Source organism: Semicossyphus pulcher, unplaced genomic scaffold (assembly GCF_022749685.1).
Source record: "Semicossyphus pulcher isolate SPU_LCO1_2020_fin unplaced genomic scaffold, fSemPul1.0.p SCAF_11, whole genome shotgun sequence".
In the NCBI taxonomy this organism is placed as follows: domain Eukaryota; kingdom Metazoa; phylum Chordata; class Actinopteri; order Labriformes; family Labridae; genus Semicossyphus; species Semicossyphus pulcher.
The window spans coordinates 6,534,491-6,555,589 of record NW_027211615.1 but is presented as its reverse complement, the minus strand read 5'-3'; the positions used below and the strand labels follow the sequence as shown (position 1 = coordinate 6,555,589).

At 41.4% G+C, this 21,099-nt stretch overlaps 1 protein-coding gene across 1 annotated transcript in view; it reads right to left on the bottom strand.

The window, feature by feature from the left end:
• Positions 1 to 21,099, bottom strand: part of cnih3 (cornichon family AMPA receptor auxiliary protein 3) — an 84,988-nt gene that overhangs the window by 6,679 nt on the left and 57,210 nt on the right. The window contains exons 4-6 of the mRNA XM_069656826.1: positions 11,407 to 11,519; positions 4,990 to 5,133; positions 4,400 to 4,455 (exon numbers count right to left, since the gene is read on the bottom strand). Of these exons, the coding sequence (XP_069512927.1) occupies positions 4,428 to 4,455; positions 4,990 to 5,133; positions 11,407 to 11,519 (285 nt within the window). The 3' untranslated portion in view covers positions 4,400 to 4,427. The remainder of the gene's footprint in view (positions 1 to 4,399; positions 4,456 to 4,989; positions 5,134 to 11,406; positions 11,520 to 21,099) is intronic.

Genomic DNA, 21,099 nt, shown 5'->3' with positions numbered 1-21,099 from the left:
GGAGAGAACCCACGCATGCACGGGGAGAACATGCAGACTTTGTCCAAACCGGGGCTGAACCAGGAACCTTCTCGCTGTGAGGCAGCAGCGCTAACCACTGCACCACCGTACAGCCCAGGAAGGGGTGTAAACAGAAAATGAGGACAACACGAGGGTTAAGTGATAAATTGAAATGCTTTATATATGCATCAAAGTTTAACTGGATTGCTGCAACTACTTAAAATTGATCATTGAGATGGTTTGGACAGAGAGGACCCGTGGTCATGACTGACCTAGAAAAAAAACACAGCAGCTCCCAGTCACACACTGGTGTTTAAGTTTCAGTATGCTCTTTTTGCAAGTTTTCTCCAATTAATGTTAATTAGCTGTAGCTGATTATAATCCTCTGCTGCTGGCGGTGTTTGTTCTTTTAATTAGCCGGTGCAACGGATTAACAACACGGACATCCTGAGAAGGGTAACTTGAGTTTGCTTGCTGCAATAATGTTGGTTTTAAGCAGCCATTTCTAAAGATGTTTCCTTCCTAACCTCAAAATCCTAACAGTGGCAAACATTGGCAGACACACACACACACACACACACACACACACACACACTTCATTGAACATTGTGATACAAGCGAAAACAAGGAATGAACACATTTGCTTCTGCTTCAATGACAAATGCATTGTGTTTACTGGCCACATATTAGTACATACAACAGTAGCTATACCAGTGCAAAACACAATAACAGACAAGGTTGTCTTTACTAATACAAAAGTATAAAGTTACATCATTTGATGATGCTTATTTTATAGTCTTTAAATGTAGGACTACATGATGATGTGTGGTAAGGCCCTGCCTGTTAAAGACATTTTATTTCCAGCGCTCTTGACAGATGTCGCCTCTTTCACGCTCCATTAGCTTTTAACATCTGTGTAGGTAATGAGCCGAGGTTAACCTTACGTGGCCTCCTTGTTTGTGTGTGAGCAAATAGAGAGGCCAGACTTTTAAGGCCAGGAAGACGGGAATATGATCAGAAAAGTTGTACTGCAGGATAGCACGCAGGTAACAGCATACAACAGCATGCTTAGGACCAGTATGTTCGACCACAGGGGATCAACCCCGCTGAGAAAAGACAGGAAACCTGTATATAGCTGGCTAAGAGAAAGTCTTTTTTTCACATGTCACACAACATCCCTGTGACAGAAACAACAAGTTGAAGAGGAGAAAAGGAAGGAAGAGGGTAACACGTTGGGAGGTTAAGGTCAAAGGTCACATCCATAGGGGGGCACTATTTGTCAGGCAGGTTATCATCCAGTGCCAGAGGAGCTACATGTGAGGAGGGTGAGACAGCACAGAGCTCACCTGGGGCCAAGGCAGAATAACAACTGTGATACTCACACATTTTGCAGTTTTTATTTGACTATTTTTAATAATTAAATGAGCGATTAAATTAATTTATCAGGAATGTGCCAAACGTGTATGAGACATGTATTTAGATCCGCTTGGTGCCCTTGGAGCTTGTGCTTCTGTCCTCCCGCTGTGCACTGGGGGACAAAATCAGGAGTTATAGAGTAATTTCAGCCGATCATCTACGCTAGGTAAGCTTCACCGAGCAACCAAAGAGGATTTTAAATCACCCTTCACCCTGGTGTGGAGGCGAGAGCTCATGTTGGGCCCGTGCATGTCTATAAGGGCATGCACACATGGGCTTGTGTGTGTGTGGGGTACGTATTTATTGTGAGTGTGAGAAGGATCTTTAGGTCACAGCTGTGGTAAAATGGTGCCGGGGTGTGTTTGGTGTCAAAAGAAGTTTCAGTGTCACAAGGAAAGGAAACAGCAACAAGCCTAAAGACGCAGGTTTCAGACCAACTCACTTCCAATTCAACCAGTTCTATTCATCCACCTGCTGCATGTGTTCACAGCAGCACATTAAATACTGACCGTGCCAAAAAAGTTTAACTAGTTTTGTTTTCCAGCCATTACTTGTCACTAGTGCTGTCAAAATAAATACTTGGTAATTTTGGTGATTCATTTAAAAAACGGGTTAAGTTGTTGCCAGTTTAGCGACTCTCTCTCTCTCTCCCTCTTGGTGACTTTTTTCTAAAAAGCGAAATATATTATATTGTAATTAATTCCCATGTATCTACCTTTCAAGCTGACGGTCACTTTTGATGGATTTATTGAGGGATTTATTGTAAATCTGTGATTCACAGGAGAAAATCTGTTTAAAGATAAAAAGATGATATTAAACAAAAGTATTTTAAGTAAAATATATTTCTTTTGTGTTGATTCTACATTAATTTACTGATTTAACATTTAAATATCCATTATTACAAGCTTCAGTCTTAAGAAGAAACAAAAGCAAATTGTGCAATAAATAGTTAATTAATAGTTCATTTTTTTTCAATCGATTGACAGCCCTACTTACTAAAGCAGTCACTAAAGCAAACCTACACATGGCCCATACACACTAATTATAAGAATGTAATTAAGCTGGCAATTAAAAGATTTCTGGTTTTGTAAAACCTTCAATTTAGTTGTTGAAGTTTTTATCAGTTATAGTTAATTTTGCAAAGTATGGTCCCATTTAGAGTAAAATAAACTATAATGCAGGGTATGCTTGAGGGTGTGGCTACCTGTGAAAAGGTGGTCTTGGGTACGGTACGCATCAGGTGTGAAAGCTAACCGTACCAAACCACAGAAGTGGACTGCTTTTTATAACGTCTCCTCAGAAATCGATTCGCGATTGGCATGCTTTTCTACACTGGAACGACAACATAAACAATATAACGTAGTTGATGATACTCTTCTTCTCCTCCTTGTTTTTGAGGTGCATTACTGCCACCTTCTGCTTCGGAGTCCTACCACAAGTGTACTCGGGTACAGAACGACTAATGTGAAAGCTGACCGGCGGGAGAGAGGAGAGGGGGGGCAACCGTACTCGGGTACAGTACATACCTAATGTGATTCTAAGTGATATTAAAACGGCACCAAGGTTAATATCTTTTTTTTGAACGTTAAGCAAGAACTCGATGGAATTGAAAGTGAGCTGACCATTGCCCTGCTTTGTGAAGAAGTACCTTGATGCTGCTGCTCCTCCTGCTGCTGCCGGTGGTCTCTAAAACAGCTGATCATTCCGACATGAGCCAGAGCAGGACAGGATGGAGTGAGATGGAGAAGCAAGATGGGATAAGTTCAAGATGAATCATTTTACAACCACAGACACCCAAGTGTCCACAGCAGGGGCCAACACGCCAGCCAGGGTGTGCTTTTGCCCTGTCTCACATTAGTAATTATTTAAATACCATAACAATCTGCATTGAGCCCGCTAAATCCTCCTGAGTACATGGCCCAAAATCTTATATAAAGCTGCTTTCTGGCCAAAACAATGATTAAGTCCTTTACATTTTGCTACCATCTATATATAGGCACATTTAAAAAATGAATCAAAACACATCTGAAATACAACGCTGATTGAATTTACAACAAAAGTGACGTCTCTTTCTCCTCTGGCTGATGTAGGCGCTGGAATGAAAATGGATGAGATACGTATGAGCATAATACATAAGCTCTGCCACTCTACCATGCCAGGAGGGAACAAGCTATATTCTCTTTGTTTCATCTTTGTGATATCGGAGAGTTATTTTAAAGTGACCTCTAACATTTAAAATTGAAAGGAAAAATATGCTGAACATGGTCTTATATAAAGGCATAATTCACTTGGTGTTGGAAATTCAAAGACATCTACAAACTATTATCACATTATCTTCAAAAATATCTTCAAATATAAGAAATGCCAAAAAGCAGCAGCGCCTCAACTCCCTGTCATATGTTTTATGTTTAAGGGTGTAATTCAGTTCAAAGACAAAGCTACTTGCCTTCAAAGCGCACACCATATTGTGTTCTAAACAAGAACAGCACTTCCCACATTGCTCATGATGTTGCTTTTCTACCTGTGCGGTATTGCTGTGATTAACATATTAACAGAGCACCTACTGCCTACAAAGCCTCTCTACAAAGAGAGGACCTCCAGCACGTGTTAAATGTTCAATCACAGCATTATCACACACATACAAGAACAACTCCATGTTAAAGTTGCAATCCTTTTTTTGCTTATGGGAACAATTTGTCATCAAAAATCTTTTAAAATGCTATATTTGTCATGGAGCCGAGTCATTTATAGCCCACATGGCTCCACAAAAATAGCTCAAATCCATATAGCCAACAGTCCTTCATGGTGTATTAAAAGCAACTTGGCTCATAAACAAGATCAAGAGGATTCATTAAAACATGTGTTGGCCATATGGAAAACCATTGGGATCCAATTCAATGTATAATAAAAATAATGATAATAAGGCAATTTTCTCACAATTCACTACCATAGCATGAACGGTCAAAAAATATAAGGATTGTACCTTTAAGTGTTTCCATTGATAAGATCTATTAGAGGGATATATCCAGGTTCCACACACTGCAGCACCACATGACACATGGAACAGGAATCCGGATGATTAATAACAGCATTATTAGACATGGAGAGGAACATTATTATCATGTAACAGCAACATTACTTAAACAATCAAGAATCATTGTCGCATGGTGTATGTACATGAGTTACCGTCTTATGAATAAAAACGCAGAATCTTCCCTGTGCTGTCCGCCTGTGTGCTCGTCAATGACGTAAAGAATCACGTTCTCTCTTTATCACATGCATTAGCAGTAAAAGTAGTAAAACTAACCTGACATGTCTAAACATAAAGGAACTTGCATGTGATAGCCAGAGAAATGGTTACTTTATTCAGTGATTTGCACTCACACTGCTCCATCAGAGCTGGGAAATCAAGTGAAATGGTAAAATGGTTTGGATAAAACCTATAATTTCCTACTTTTACATTCATATTTTTTTAATTGAAGCTGAAGTTGTATTTCTTTTTTTTTTTACTCTAGCTGTTGCAATCAGATTAATCCAATGATCTCCCTCCTCTCCAGGTCACACCATGCTCACCAGTAGAGATAGTAGAAGAAGGAGAGGACGAAGAAGGACAGCTTGCACCAGGCCTCCTTCAGGCAGAACTTGAGCGTGTCGCCGTTCATCACGGATGCCGGGTCGTAGAGCAGCTCCTTAGTGTCCGTTGGGGAGTGAAAGTACCTACCACAAGGGGGCAAAACCACATCGCGGGTAGTTGACCCGTTCCAGACCCCGGGGGGAGGGGGGCAGGAGGAGGTAGATGGGGGAGATGATGGAAGAAAATGGGGGAAGAGAGAAAGTATGGGAAAAGATGGCATGATGAGTTAGGATGGACACCAGCATGCAGCAGACGTGGGTGAAATAGTTGTTGAACATGTTTGTGGAAATTGACCGTTCACTAAACCCCTCCCCTAAACACTGATGAGTTAAGCAAATAGTGGGCTCAGACAACGCAATATCATTAAATGCGTGCTGGTACTAAAGTTGGGCGCTGGGTCTGTTGAGTTGTTCTTGTCTTTAATTTGGCCAGTCATGTCTGTGATGTTGACCAGTAGGAGCTGCCATGTACAACTTGAAAACCCAAAGGCTCCTTTACAGTATGACTGCAGGATTTCTGTCTGAGGGATTGACAGTCACATCAGAACGGCTACTGCTGGTTTACAATCTGGTTCAGGGAAGTTTTCCTTTCTAACGAGGTCACATGTCATGCAACGTGTAGTCCGTCATGTCTCTCAGACAAGTCAGCAAAAGTGTATGACTGTCATTGTCTAATCACACTTAGTGACCATATTAACAGACAAACAAATTGTGTAGTCTGACCCAGTGTAACATAACTTGGCAGGCCTGTCTAGCTTTCCACATTTTCCAACAATTTGAAGCAGGAATTTAGCAAAACTGTAGAGAATGGATGAAACTGTATTTTTTTTACAATCTTCCCTCGCATAATTATAATATTTAAATTAATAATTTCATCGTAAAAATCTCAAATATTTCAGTTCTTGCGAGCAGCACTTAGCTTTAGCACTTCAGTTAGTTTTGCAGGGGGGCTGTGGCTCAGTGTCGGTCATCTCTCAATCGGAAGGTTGGGGGATCGCTGACTGCTACAGTCACAAGTCAAAGTATCCTTGGACACTGAACCCCAAATTGCTCCTGAAGGCATAGCCATTGGCAGTGTTGCCAGGTTGGGCAGGTTTCCGCCCAGTTGGGCTTGTTTTGATCACCTCGGGCTGGGGAAAATAGCGTCGGGCTGGTAGCTGAATTGTGAGCTGCTTCTGTCAACATTTGGCGGGTTTTGAACACCAAACAAGCAAAAACAAAGATTTCGTTGTTTCCACTCAGTCATCGTTTACCCATTTTATTGACAAGAGTTGTATTTAATCCTGTGAATAAAGGAGGACCTACCATATTTACTTTGACGTAATTGTCTTTGACAATGTGACATACATTTTCTTTTTACATTTCTTAAATCACAAATATTAATTTAAGTCACATTTTTAATCAATCCCAAAATAATGCCTTATTTTTAATATTTTGGGTGCATCTAATGGCATATTAATGTATTTATATATATTTCTAATTCATGCTTGATTTGAGCAGTTTCCTATAGTTTTAGAATAGATTGGATTTGGGTGTTTTGGTGTCACATTTCATGGCAGTATTTGATCACTTTATTGTGGTTTCACCACAATACCAACTTATGTATTTGATTGTCTAACACTGCACTCTTTTTGGGTTGATAGCATATTTATCTAACATTTTATCTGTGGTTATTTGATGCAGGAATGAAGCTTTGCATGCTTATGATCTGTTTTCTATTGTAATGGTTTTACGGTTTACACAGGTTTAAAGGTCACGATTTGGGCTGTTTTTTATCGAATTGGGCTGGAAACTATCAGTCTGATCTGGCAACACTGGCCATTGGGTATTAATGTGTATAGATACTGATTGGAGATTGGCACATAGGCCTTTGTCATCAGTGTGTGAATGGGTGAATGTGACATGTAGTGTAAAAGCGCTATATAAGTACAGTTAATGTTACTTTAACGGCCATCAGCTACAAATTAGATGGCCTATTTAATAATCTCTGTGTTCCAAGAATGATTTTGATTGGTTCATTCCCCACAGTTATCACTGTGACCTGCAGAAAACATGGAAAGCTTGACAGGTGTAACAGAGAGCAAGCGGATACGGGAGGGAGCGACTGGTCTGGCTTATCTTGCATTGCAAAATGATAATTTTCCCAACAAGATAAACAGTGCATGATTAAATATTTGAATAGATATTCAAATAGTTTCACCCAAGCCAGTTATGCTTTTATAAATGTATCAGGGCTGGGGTTCATTTTGAATATCCAAACAAGTCTAAATACAGTTTTAATGAAAAGTGTTTTCCTATGTCAAATTACAAGCACTCATCACAAGCTGACTCTTTAAAGCTGAGGAAAAAAATCACCCAATAATAGAATCTGCATGTGTTTGCCATGATTTATGCATAATCAATATTTGCAAACACTAACAGCTTACTTCATGTTGTGTAAAATTAGGAACTGCAGTGTCAACAACACAAAACCTGGCGATGGTTAATAGCAGAGTGGGTTTGGGGAATTCTAGGACGTTTCCAGGAGCTGTTACATCCACGTGAGACGTGTTTCAGCTCTGAGAAACATGAAACACAAAGTAGTCATACGATAAATGAGTTCTCAAGGAGAACCACCATGAGAAAACATGAAGAGGGAATTCTAACTGCTGCCTGTTGCTGTGAGAGATCTGTTTATGTGCTTATACACAAGTGCATCATTACTCTTTATGGGGGGAAATTTGCTTTAAATGGACCCCAGAGCTGATACAGGATTCTGCAACAATGGAAAACTGCATATCAATGTAACAGACCAGTTGCATCAAAGTTGGTGACTTTCCATCATTTAGTGCACTGATAATTTTAAACATTCAGCTTACGATTTGCAGGGCGTGATGGTCACACGGTTCACACAGGAAGCTACAATCATTATGCATGTGGTCTGTTCAGTCATGACTGAGACTAACAGATGGTTTATGCATGTATGTACTTTATGTTAATTCATGTACATGTACATGATGGTTAATGACTGTGAAATGATGTTGTCATTGATTAACTGCAATGTATGTTCACAAAGTCACATTTCTGTTGATCGATAGATGACTCATGCATGTATGGAATCTGCAGAAATCCGACTGAAAATACATCTGAATGTATTATCAGTGTGACAGAAGGGTTATTAACCAGTAACTGGATATATTTCCCATGTATGTCTAGAAAAGATACATGCACAATGAATGCAAAGGTAAAGAAGTTAAGCTCATAGTTTACAATGCACAAAAAACAGCATACAATTAGCCTACAAATTGTTATTAATAATAATAACAAGCAAAGCTAACGGATAAGACAAGAATTACACAGTGACAAACACTAATAGCTGTAAGTCAGAGACATAAGAGTAAGCTTAAAAACCATACACACACTTTAAAAATGATTCAACAGACAACCAAAGCATTTTTAGAAACTACGGCACTATTGGAGTTTCCCTCTCCACCACACATCCACATATTGTGATTGTTTGTGGCAGAAACTTGAAATGTCTCCCATGAATGGATCACTGAGTCACATCACTTTTAATTTAGGTTTCTCTACAGAGGCCAGAAGAGTAGTCTGTTGTAGCTCTGTTACACTTTGCACCACTTACAGCAAAGGTAGTTACTCTCTCTCCTTTGTGTCTGAGTGCCAGTGGAGTCTTTGCGGTTGTCCCGTACACACAAGCGAAAGCTGATAGAGGCCTCACAAGGCCTGAATTTGATTCATTAAAGGACACATTCTTTTTTATTCAACTGTGTCTTGAAACAACACTCACATGCCCATATGTGTTTACAAACTGTTTGCTTGATGTATCTTTGCTCTTGTTCATGCTGGCCAGTATCATCAGCCAGAATCATTTCCAACACATTTATAATAGAAGAGATTTTAGGGATTTAAAGGTATAATAAGTAGGATTTTCTAAAATATAGACTTTTACATATATATTGTAAATCATCACTTCTGGGCCTCTATACATGTGTGTTGGTGAGTGTGTGTGCAGACCCTTGTGAGACGTTTTCAGGAGGAGCGCTGTTGTAGTTCCCTGAGCCAATCACAGCGTACAGGTGAGTGTGGGAGTGGTTCAAATTAGCAACTGGGCCCCATTCAGACCGGAGAACATGGAGAAAGAGCGATGCAGAGTTGGCCTTCTTTCTGTTGGACAGGTAGGTGCTAACCGACGGTTAGCATGCTAGCACAAAGGTAACCACCGGTTAGTATGCTAGCGCAAAGGTCACCGTGATGCTGTAGGTGTTAGCTAGGCAGGTGGGCGTGTTCTCGCACGAGAGAGTGAGAGTGAGCTTCTGGTGACGAAGAGCCCACAAGGAGGGGCCCAGTTTGAATGTGTTGCTGACAAAATGCAAGGAACAATCCTACTTATTATACCTTTAAGGAAGGGCGTCCTGGAGAGACAGCATACTGTTTTACACACACCACCATGTACTGTCACTCCAACATGTTATTTTCCCCATATTTGCCAGACAGTCTCTAGTCATTAAAGATATGACTAAGTACACACAGGCAATTAAAACTGGATCACTTGGGTGATACGGAAAACTTACCACAATTTTTAAGCAACTTCTGGATGTATAATAATATATTATTATTATCATATATAAGGAGCCTAATATTTTCTATGACTTCTAAGCAGATGGACATTTATCCGCTAATAACATAGTGTAAAAAAATGAAATATGCAACTGTCCCGCCATGCACCTCTAACAGGTACAAGCCCCACAATTATGGCAGATGCGTATATCAAATAGTTGGATATCTTAAAACTTAGGCACTAAACACAAAAACTATCTGCAAAACTACAGAAGGAAAAGCAAGTGAGTAAGCCTTGAGCACAAAACTCTAAAAGCTAAGCCTTTGCTAGAGTCCGTAATGGGAAATCTGTGGTTTCCCCATCCCTCAAGCTCGACCGATTGTTCAAGGCCTGCTGTCTGGCAAAAGTATCAATCTGGTCTCAAAGCAGCCCCCACCCAAACACCTGTAAAACTCTGCAGAGCGTCACATGTGGAAACATCAGCTAGCATACATTCACACATATGTACATGCGCACACACACCTAAGCTTATGTGTTAGTTTGCTCACATGTTTTATGTGTGTGTGTTTGAATAGCTCACCATCAGTGTCTCCCTGTCTCTTTCCCTCTCCTCTGAATCACCTTGTCAATATTAGAGATCTCTCCGATCACTCACTGGCGTTCTCTCTCGCCATACTGTCCTGCCTCCTGCTACTTCCTCTTTCATTTTCCAGGCTCCTCCATCTCTGTCTTATTCTCTTTCTTCATTGTCTTCTCATCTTTCAGCTGCACAGAAGGCAGCATCTGTAGCCGTTGGGCATCTGGCACAATCTCCAATTAATGAGACAGCAAGATGTTTTTTTTACTCTCTCTCCTCTCTTCTCTTCTCTCCCCCCCCTTCCCTCTACTCTCCTCTTCTCTCCAGCAGTCTACATCGAACCACACCGGCGGGAAGAGCAGCAACAAAGACTAAAAGAGACAAAGAAAGAGCAGCAAAAGAAATCTGAAGATCATTTACTGGTGACCCATTTTTCAGACATTGACTCTCAGAGCGTTAAGATGTGATAGAACGCGATGGGTTTTGCTCACAACATTGGTGATGGCATCCTCAGCTGTCTCGGTCTTTGAGGGTTAATGCTAGACACTGCAAGAAGCAGTCAGACACGTGAGTGAATAAAGCCTCAGGGGAGACGGACATTAAGCAGAAGACGAAGACTTTTCAATGGGACTTTTCCCATCTTAGCCTTATTCTAATACAAACGATTAAGGCAACTCCACGACTGAAGATTTATTCTTCATCTAATTTTCAATGTCAAGGCTGTTTTTCACATTTGCATCGAATCCTGTGAAAAGACAAACACAGTCTGTCGCGGTCAGCTCCAAGCCTTTTCAATTCTCCTGAAGACACACCCCATCGCAAGACAAGAAAGTCAACGATGGGTTACGCAGCACACCACCCTCACTCACCAACACTAATAGCAACATTATACCAAAATCGGCATTTTGTAACTGGACACCCCAAGAGTTTCAATTCCCTCTCTCGCCTACGACTTAAAAGACAGTCTGAGATTTACTCGTCTACGGTCTCTCGTTCATCATTCTTGCTTTTCCGCTTCTTTGCTTCCACTTTTAAGATCCTCTTTGGCTATGACCCTTTTGATGTGATGTGTGTGCTAAGATAACTGAGCTTTGTCTCAGGAGATCGTGCCTGCTCAAATAAAGTCGCCATCGTTCTCATGACACTCTTAAAGATCAAGGACATAAATTCCAGGATAACACACACACGCAGGCACATACACAACAATGGATTGAATAGTTACCTCCATGTGTTGTAGAAGAGCAGAGGGATGTTGAGACCCACAGTCAGCCACTCCTGGGCACAGAGGAACATGATGCAAAAGAGTCCATGGATTGAGTATTCTGGTAGCACCAACTAGGAAGAGACAGAAGCAGGAGGAAGAGGAGGATGAGTCAAACAGAAGAGGAGTGGAGGAAGGAGTAATTGATTATTCACGCTGAAATCCCCGACAAAGCGTGAGAGAGAAGTGCGTCTCTCTCTCCTCTTTTACAGCCTGCTGGTGATTAGGGTTACTACACGCAGATACAGCTTGCCTGACATTTGCCCTGCTACAAGAGCTGCATGAATGAACCACCACTTCTTTAAACTTAACTAAAGGGCAGTCGGTTAGCAGAGTCCTCATTATCATTTCAATGCCCGCAGGTGTAAAAAAAAACTCCCAAGTATCCTCATCAGCATTCAAATCCTTAAACTTGCCTATATTTAGCCACTGCAAATCTGTCTATCTGCAAGCATTCCAAGTAGCTAAATACCCCATCTAGATTATTGAGAGCTTAGCTTCACAATGGGCAGCACACACCGATGGCAGGGCTCCATCATTATCATAATAACTGGAGGACTCTGCCCTCCAAACGCAGGAAGCAAGACAGCCTCCTGGCAAACTGCCGGGTGACAATGTGTGTGAGTCCCCCCAGCAACAAGCAACAAGGGTTGCTTTTGTTCTCCAAAAAACAAACTTGACGGAAGTTAAAAGGAGCTCACATTTGCATAGTTATAGCATCCATAACAAAAATAGATATTTCATAACTGCAGTTAAAGGCTCCACAAAACATTAGAAACGTAAGCTTAGATCGAACTTAAAAGCACTTGAAGATGGACTGAAGGTGGCCATTCCTTGTCACTTTCAACTTGTGTTTGCTACCTTCATTATTCAGATTATTGAGCTCTTATTTTTGGCTGACCGCCAGGGTCAGCCTTACACACGGGTCTGTATGTGACTGACTGACTGACCAATGAGTGACAGTACTTTCAGAGCCGGGCGGAGAGAGAGATTTGGGACATCGCAATAGCGGATCATGGAGCATATTGGACCTCCACTGATGCGACTCTCTGTCTACATGGCTCTTGATACTTTGTTCGAGGAGTAGGCGGGGCTGAGTTACAGGACATAGGACACAGCAACCTGTAAACCAGGATGGAGGTTCAGTAATTTTATACACCCTGTTATCAAACTGTACATTATCACTTCAGGCTAAATAAAATGGTACTTTTTGACAAAACAGCTGGATGTATGTTGTTTGTGTGTTAAGGTGTGTGCTAATTAAATCCCCTTCTTGTCTTAAGGATTGCAGATGTGGTAACGAACACTGCTTTAATGTTGTTTGCATTGTATCTAGTTCCCCTAATAGTGTGTAGTGCAGTGTTTATGAACGAAGCCCCATACCTGACTCCTCCTCCACCTACCCAGATAATTAAAGACACCTGTGGCCTTTTGAAGTCCTCTTGCTTCTGCCTTGCTGGCTGTCACTAGTGTTTGTTGTCTCCCAGGTATGTAAACCTTGTTTAAAGACATGATCTTTGTCAGTGAGATTCTGTTTTAGCGTATTACTTGGCACTGACCGTGGCCCATGGTTCCTTTGCTTCTTACAGTGATTCCCTTTCGTGCCCAATACCCAAGGTGGTGAGTAGGGTGGCTTAGTATCTGGACATGTTAAGTTGCAGCTTTGGGAACCTTGTTGTTGTTGTTTTATTGTAGGTCTTGTAGGTGTGTTGTCTACAGTTAAACTGCTGCTGTCTTTGCCCCTCTTTTCTATACTGATTGTTTTTGGTTTGAGTAACTGTCCGACCCCTCTTACTATTGTTGGCTGACCACCGGGGTCAGCCCTACACACCGGTCTGTATGTGACTGACTGAGTGAGTGAGTGAGTGATGGTACTGTCAGAGCCGTAGAGAGAGAGAGTTGCGACATCACGATGGTGGATCATGGAGCATATTGGACCTCCACTGATGTGACTCTCTGTCTATACAGCTCTGGATACTTTGTTCGGGGAGTAGGCGGGGCTGCTCGTCCGCTGCTCGTCCGCTGTCCTCACCTACGTTCACGGCACGCACCTGCTTTCAAACACGTTGTCATCGGCCTCATAAGGACAGTCCTTGTAACACATTGCCCATAAAAGCGCACATTGACCTGATGCGGTCAGCCACATACTAGGTTTTCACCTAGTCTGGTTTAGGTTGAGCATTTGGGCCCCTGGGTACTCCTCAGTATAGTTTGCCTCCCACAAATGGCCCCAATCTTTTTAGATTTTGAATCAGGCCTTTTAAACAATTCTAATTAAGAACTATTTTCATTCCCATAATTACTTATGTACTTATTAATCAGTTATCCGGTCGTTCCCTCCAAGCAGCTCCATCCTCATCCTTTCTTAGTATTTTTTTTCATGAAATACTATTGAATGTTTGATTTCTTTGGAAAATGTGTCTGTCTCACTGTAACTAGTCTGTGTGCCTCCTTATTCATATTCAATATCGTGTTGAAAGTTTTGTCTCGGATTCCCTGGGACGCAGTTCCCCGGGTGGTGATGTCAGCTAGAATATTTTCCAACCGACTGCCCCACCCCGCCACACAGAGAGAAGCAAGTCCAGCATCCCTGGTCCTCAACACTTTTAAACCAACATTTTCAAAGACTGCATTACAGGACAAAGAAAACACTTTAGAAGTGCTGAACGGGATGCTGAAGACTTAGTGCAAGCCTTTTGTTTTTGTAAAGCTTATCTAGAGAACACTTGAATGAGCATAACCACAGGAGAGGTCTGCTGCTCATCATGTAAAATACTACACGAGACAACTTAAGATATTTATGTACTATGTCTGTCTGAGCTTTTATCTGACTGGGCAACACGTGTACATGAAAATGTGAGAACATGAAGAGTCAGTTGTTTGTCCATATTAAGTTAATTATGTTTTTCACTCTTATATTTGAAAGGTTGTCCCTTCAGTTACATAAATAATCTTGTGAACAACTGAAAAATCTCCCAGTATAGCATTCCAGTTGAAAAAAATGCAAGACTGGACTGATGGTCTTTGGTCATTTACCCTTTTCTTGCAGTTTCGACGTCAGAGCTAAAAAGAAATTCGACAAGAGGCAAAATAATACACTGTCTGTGACCCCTCACTCTCAGAAATTCTTCAAGTCGAGCCGTCGTTTTTTTTTTTCTTCAGAGGAGCATCGGGCTTCATGATCAAACCAAGTTGTTTATCACGTCATCACTGCAGTGATCACCTGCTCCCTACCTCCCCCTGCGCTCGTTCTCTCTATCTCAGTGCTGCGAGTCTGTATCACAGTTTTTATTACATTATGTTTTTTAAAGTCTAATGAAGGTGAATGCGGCTCCTTGAACATTCACAGGGCCTAAGGTTCTAATATATTTAATCAGAGTACCCCATCCCCCCCAAACACTGCTATATGAAAAAAACAAAACAACGAAAAGTCAAATCTTCATATTGAACGGAAGACTCGTGATTCGGGTACAGCCATAGTAAACACATGAAATATTAGCTATAAATTGACAAATAAACAAAGTGTCTTCAGAATACAATTTCAGGTTGTCAGAAAATCTGATGATTCCAAGAAATCATTAGAATAATATAACAAATATCTTTTAAATGCAAACTTTTTTAAGTATCTATTTATCACTGTAGGAATTCAGGATGTTGGCCTGATACAAAATTATTTGCAGCCAACAAACACGCTAACATGTGAACAAGGCACAGAGCGGTGGCACTTCACGTCTGCTTTCTGTACCTAAGCACCAGATGTTGCTCCTTCCCAAAGCCTGACAGTGTTGCACATTATCACTTCAGATTAGACTAAGCACGAGAATATTCTTTGGCTACCACAAGAGTTGGCACGCAATCAAGAAAGCCCTTTATGCCACCCTACATGGATCTAGCCAGTCAGGCAGCTTTGTTAGAACTGCTTGCGATGCAAGTCCCTGCGAACACCTGAACGACCCAAATGTCTTAGTTCACTGACATCTGCAGCAGCTTTTCACCGCTGTGTTTAATGCTAATCACAAAGAAAGCCACTTCACTTCTCATGTATATTTCAAAGTGTGCAGGGCAGAGCACTAAACAAGGCCGCGTTTAGGATGCATTATTCAGTTGGCCACGTACCTCCTAATAACAGAGAAACACATTTTCACTGAATAGCTCTTCAACAGCGGGGGGCGAGAAAACTGCTGCTAAGACAAAACCTAAATATATCCATTTGCTTTCACACATACAGCAGGGAAGCTGCATGCACAAACACAGATATAGCGATGCAGCGCATGACCGAGAACATACTCGCAAACTCTCCCCTCCCCACAAAGACAAAAAGCTCATTAAAAGGTGGCAGCCTTTGGATGGGTCAACAAAACATTGGACTTTTTTCGTTTGATATTAGTAGTCAATGTTGACCTCTCTTAATAAGTTGTCTTCCATTGAGTTACATGCCTAATTTTAGTTATAAAATGTGCATTATTTACAAAACCTTCCTCTGTTAGTTGCATGATGATCTTTTCCTAAACCTAAACAAGTAGTTTGCTGCCTAAACATAACTTAACACTGGCCGTTTTGCAACATTATTAATGTAAGCATAAAATGTTTTAAGCAAGCGTTATTGTGAACGTCTACTGGATGTTTCATATTTGTGATTGCTTACTTGACCTTATACTTGCTGCTGCATCGAGTACAGCTTATGTCATGTCTTTGTCCTTCTTCATCATTGTTCCCGTAACAATGGGAGGAGCTTCTTCAAGCTGTCTGTTCATCTAATCAGAAGCTTCTGAATACTGCAGGATTTCTCTTGCTGGTTCACTGAACTTGTTGAAGGGACATATAAAAAAAACTAACTTTGGGCAGGTTGTTTCGATCGCAATACCCTGTCCCATAGTTTTTAGACCCTGTTGTTGATGTAGGTTGGTTAAGTCTGGGTGAGTCCTCCCTCTTGCTGTAATGAATTTTTTCCTCTGAAAATCCAAGTTTGCAGAATGAACCAGTTCTGAGGTGATTGTAGCCGCTGTCATGATGTTGATGTTGAATGGATTTATGTTAGCTAGGAGGCTTTAAAGTTTACTCTGCACCGTTCAAATCCAACTACTTTAAATCTTAACAAGGAACTAATGCTTACATAACATATTTACCTAAAAAGGCACACAGAGATCTGCTTTTCGGTGCAAATATTTTTGTATCGATGCCTCATAACTGCTTCATTTGTCATCATAAAGTCTCCTGGGTTCAAAAACTTAGAATATATGGTACATACAAGGGGGGTATGTTAGCCCTACCCAAGCTGCACGTCACTGGGGTGAAGCAATCCAGATTGTGTCCTCTGCAAACAGAGCACAGCCCAACTTCCTGCTATTCACAGATCTAGCAAAAAAGCAGAAAGTCCTATTTGTAGTTACAATCCAGTGGCCTGCCTGCAAACTATTCAGTGCCGGTCTGCTGAGCAGTCAGGTCAATTTGTATGAACAGCTGTGTTGTTATATTTATCACTGTTTAAAGACATTGGATAAGAAAAATAGTGGCAGGGTTTACCATCACACAAACAAACTGGGAGTATCACAGAAACGCTGCCAGGTCCAGACCTGACCATGAAATCCTCCCGAGGATTACTGTTTTTTATTTCCTGCCTCAGTTAGTGTGACATGTTTCTCATCGGGACGGAATGGAAACACACATGTAAATGCAAATATATATAATTATTAAAGCACACTGTACTGCTGCTGACCCTGCTGCGGCTCCTTCACAGTCGCTGAGCATGTGCACTATACGCTGGATGTTTGAGTGGGTGTGTATTGGGAAGTACTGGAGCATATGCATTCAATCTTCATGCTAATGGGTAACAAACTATTTTCTTCTTTTACATGCAGATTGTCGAGCTGATCATCCGAATCTGTGTGTGTGTGTGTGTGTATGTCTTGACAGAGGGACCCATCTGGGACTGTGCCTGGCTGAGACTGGAGGTCTGTTTCTCTGGCTGCGGTGCCTGGGGGCTGCCCTTACACCCATCTGATCCACCCAGCAGCAACACTGATGAGGCTTCATTCATGTGGCTTTCTATATATTTTACCCTGTTGACTGCAAGTTTCCAAAGATACATATCTTCACTGCAGTTTGGAGTATAGTTCGTATATAGCTGCAACTACTATATGCTACGCTGACAGAAAGCACAACACTGGATGTGATTGTTAGAATGCTGAATATGTCAATTATTGTCTAAAATATGTTTTGTCAGCTTGTTCTCATTTCCAGCTGCTTGGTCGGTTGCCCAGCGCCTCAAAATTTGATAACAGAAGTAAACCTGTAGTCTCATGTGTGGGGGAGGTGGTCAGGACTGTCATTAAGGGTTTTAATATATATATATATACAGTATATATATAAATAATAATTTTATGAATTAGACAGTTTATTAACTTTTTTTTCCAGTTTCAGATATTCAGTCTGAACATCTGCATCATGGTTTTGATCAAACGAACTGGGCTTCAACTCGCGCAAGATTTGGCCATGAGATCTCACAGCGTGAAGAACAAAACCACATGAGAGTTATGGGGAAAGGCATATTGTATAACAACATGCAGAAAATACACTCGCGGCCAAAGCCAAAGCTAACAGAGAGTAACATAAACATCAGAGCAAAACTAACTTACATGTTCATGGACGCACACGCGATAAAAAGAGTCTGTCAGCGATCACTGATGTCTCTGTAGTAGCTGCAGTAAACAAGTCCGGGCATGTCTCCCTCACTGCCGTGTTTCCAGGGGATGCGCTGAGTCGTGCTGCGTTCTGGAGCGCTCAAATACGTGAGTGATCAGACAAGTTTTTACACATTTTTTCAAAGATCGATCTCAGGATTTATGAATCAGTATTGGGTCATTCAATTGAGAATCAATTCGAATCCGAAAAATCGATTTTTTAAACCCAGCCCTAGAAACCAATAGTCAATGTTAACTACTTTTAATAAATACACTTACATTAGTTACATAATGTATGTGAGCAACATTTATAGGTAAGTAAGTAAGTAAGGTAAGTCAGTCATGCAAAGAAACAACAAATGTATGTAAGTTTGATTTTAAACCCAGACCATGATATTTTTCCTGAACACAACCAAGTACTTTTATTTTATGTTTTTGCTTTTTTATGCCTTTATTTTTTAGAGAGAGGACACTCGAGGAAATGGGGGAAGAGAGAGTGGGGATGACACGCGGCAAATTGTTGTTGTTTCATGTTCAAAAACGATGTGAAATGTTTCTCAACTTGAAATTCTAACTGGATATTGCCTGTTTGTTATTGCTGACTTGAGTGTATTTTAAAGTTTTTGGTCGATGACCAAGCGGCCTCATTTGAAGAGTTTGGAGTGAGAACCTGTTGGTCTGTATGTTCCTGGGGCTAAACTGTGACACAAAACTCTCTGACGTTACAATACAATTGGATCAACCCCTCTGTGACACAACCCCCTAAAAATACACTCAAATTTTATTTTATTTATTGTATTTTATTTAAAAGGGACCATGTACAGTTGAAAACATAAATCTCACCATTTGATGCACCGTACCAGATAATAGCTTTAAGTTAATTCGCATCTGTAGTCCCTTGGCAGGTCAACAAATCTGAAGCTTCACAAACCTCTTTGCAAGCTGCTGAACTAAACTGCATTTTAATGTGAGGCGTTCGTCCTGTGAATATCTGGAGTAATAAAACATCTGATGCTTGAGATAGAATGGATCCTTGAACAGTGAAAAAACTATTATTATAAAGAGTAGAGGTTCATCACTGACAATATCTCAATATACCTGAACACACACAGGATACACATACTGTGAGATTCTTCAGTACCAAAGTCATTCTGTGATAGTTTCCCAAAATGGTGACCAAATGAAAGCAAATTACATTTTTCTTTTTGCTTGGAATTTTACAAGACGTCAGTAATGTGTACATTTATATTTGACTGATATTATACAGCACTGAGTGACAGGAACAAAATCCAGGCTTTCTGCATGCATTGTGATTGTTGGTCACTGTGAAAAGAAGGGCAATAAGGAATGCCATATATACCAACATGTATGTATTCCAGGTTTTATGTTAGCTGATGATGTCAATACAGTGTGTCACATGCTGGTTAAAAAGTGGCAAGTGTCTCTGTTTGGATTACCCGGGCCCACAGCTCCCAGACCTCTTACTACAAATCACCACCCGACACGGTGACTGAGAGCACCTGCCCACGCTTCTTTCAGAGCCCAAGTGGAACCTGACAAGGCCGCCCGGACTCGGCCTCTACCTCTCAAGGTCCAATTAGCGAGGCCGCCTGCCACATAGTGCACTCACTCACAGCTGAGATGAGGCTGGAGAGCTTTTCAAATATGACTTTTCAGACTGCACCGCTCTGAGGGGCGTAGGGTGAGACTACCCCGCAATCCTCACAACTAATAAGGGAAATAAATAAACAGAGAGTAAAAGGTAGGAGGAAGAGACAAGGAAAACATGTGATGTGTTCTTTGTGCAGCTGAGCAAGCACACCAGTTTCATGGCCCGCAGTTCTCCATATTGACTCGTGGCTTGTGGCCCACCAGGTCGTGCAGCTTGCGGTGCAGCTGCAGGTATGAAAGCATTGATCCCAGCAGTGCACAGTGGCTGTGAACTCTGATTCAGAGTTTTACTTACTCACTGATCTCTCTGACTTTTATTCAGAAACCTGGTTTCAAATCTCTTTGATTGGTACCTCGGTGGTAAACAGATGCAGACTCTTATATTTCTGCCTGAAGCTGACTTTAATTTATCATATCCATGCACTTACAGGCAATTTGTTCTGCTTTGCTAAAAAGAATACAGTAGAATATGAAAGGACACCAGTGACTCAGCCAACAGGGGTCTCAGTACAAACCCTCACAGAAATGCTAAATGCTACAGCAAACTTAGGTGTCCCACGGTGACTATGGAATACAAATTTGGGGCATTCTTGGTTGAAGAGTGAGCTCCCCACTTGAAAATTATGTTTGATGAGTAACCCCTCGATCCCACAGGATCCGTATCCTACGCGTTCCGTCTGTGCTGCGTTTTTGGTCCGTCAATAGCGTGAGCCCTCGCCCACAGGAAGTGTGTCTGGTCCGCAGCGACAAACTACAGTTCAGTTTGCACCTCCGAGGTTGATTATCTGCTCATTTGGAGATCATGCCGTGATTATTGTGCTTCTACCATGGAGGAGTACACTACTTAATTAAAAGTGTTGTTTTTTTCAAGATTTCAGTGTGTTGATCTTAAAATAAACGAAAAAAACCAGGAGTCTGTGCCGGTCTGAACATGGTGTTTTATTTTGAAATGACCGGATGCTGTATGCTGCTTTAATGTGTAACTTCCTGTTTGGAACGATCTGCTCTGTTCAGCTTGACGCGTGTTTGAAGCGGCCTCCGTCAAAAATAGACCCGGACACACGCTTCTGGGATGCGCCGGAGACGGACGGTGGCACGTGCTGTGGAATCACAAGCATTGACTTAAATGGGCGCGACCGACTCTGGAGGTTGCGGCGCACACGGAACGCGCCGGAGACGGATCCTGTGGAATAGAGGGGTAACTGGGGTTAAACTTTACACTAGCCACATGGTTCTTCACCTTCCCCAACCAATCAAATTGCAGTTGTCATCCTACAGTTTCCCATAGGACAGAGACTGAAGC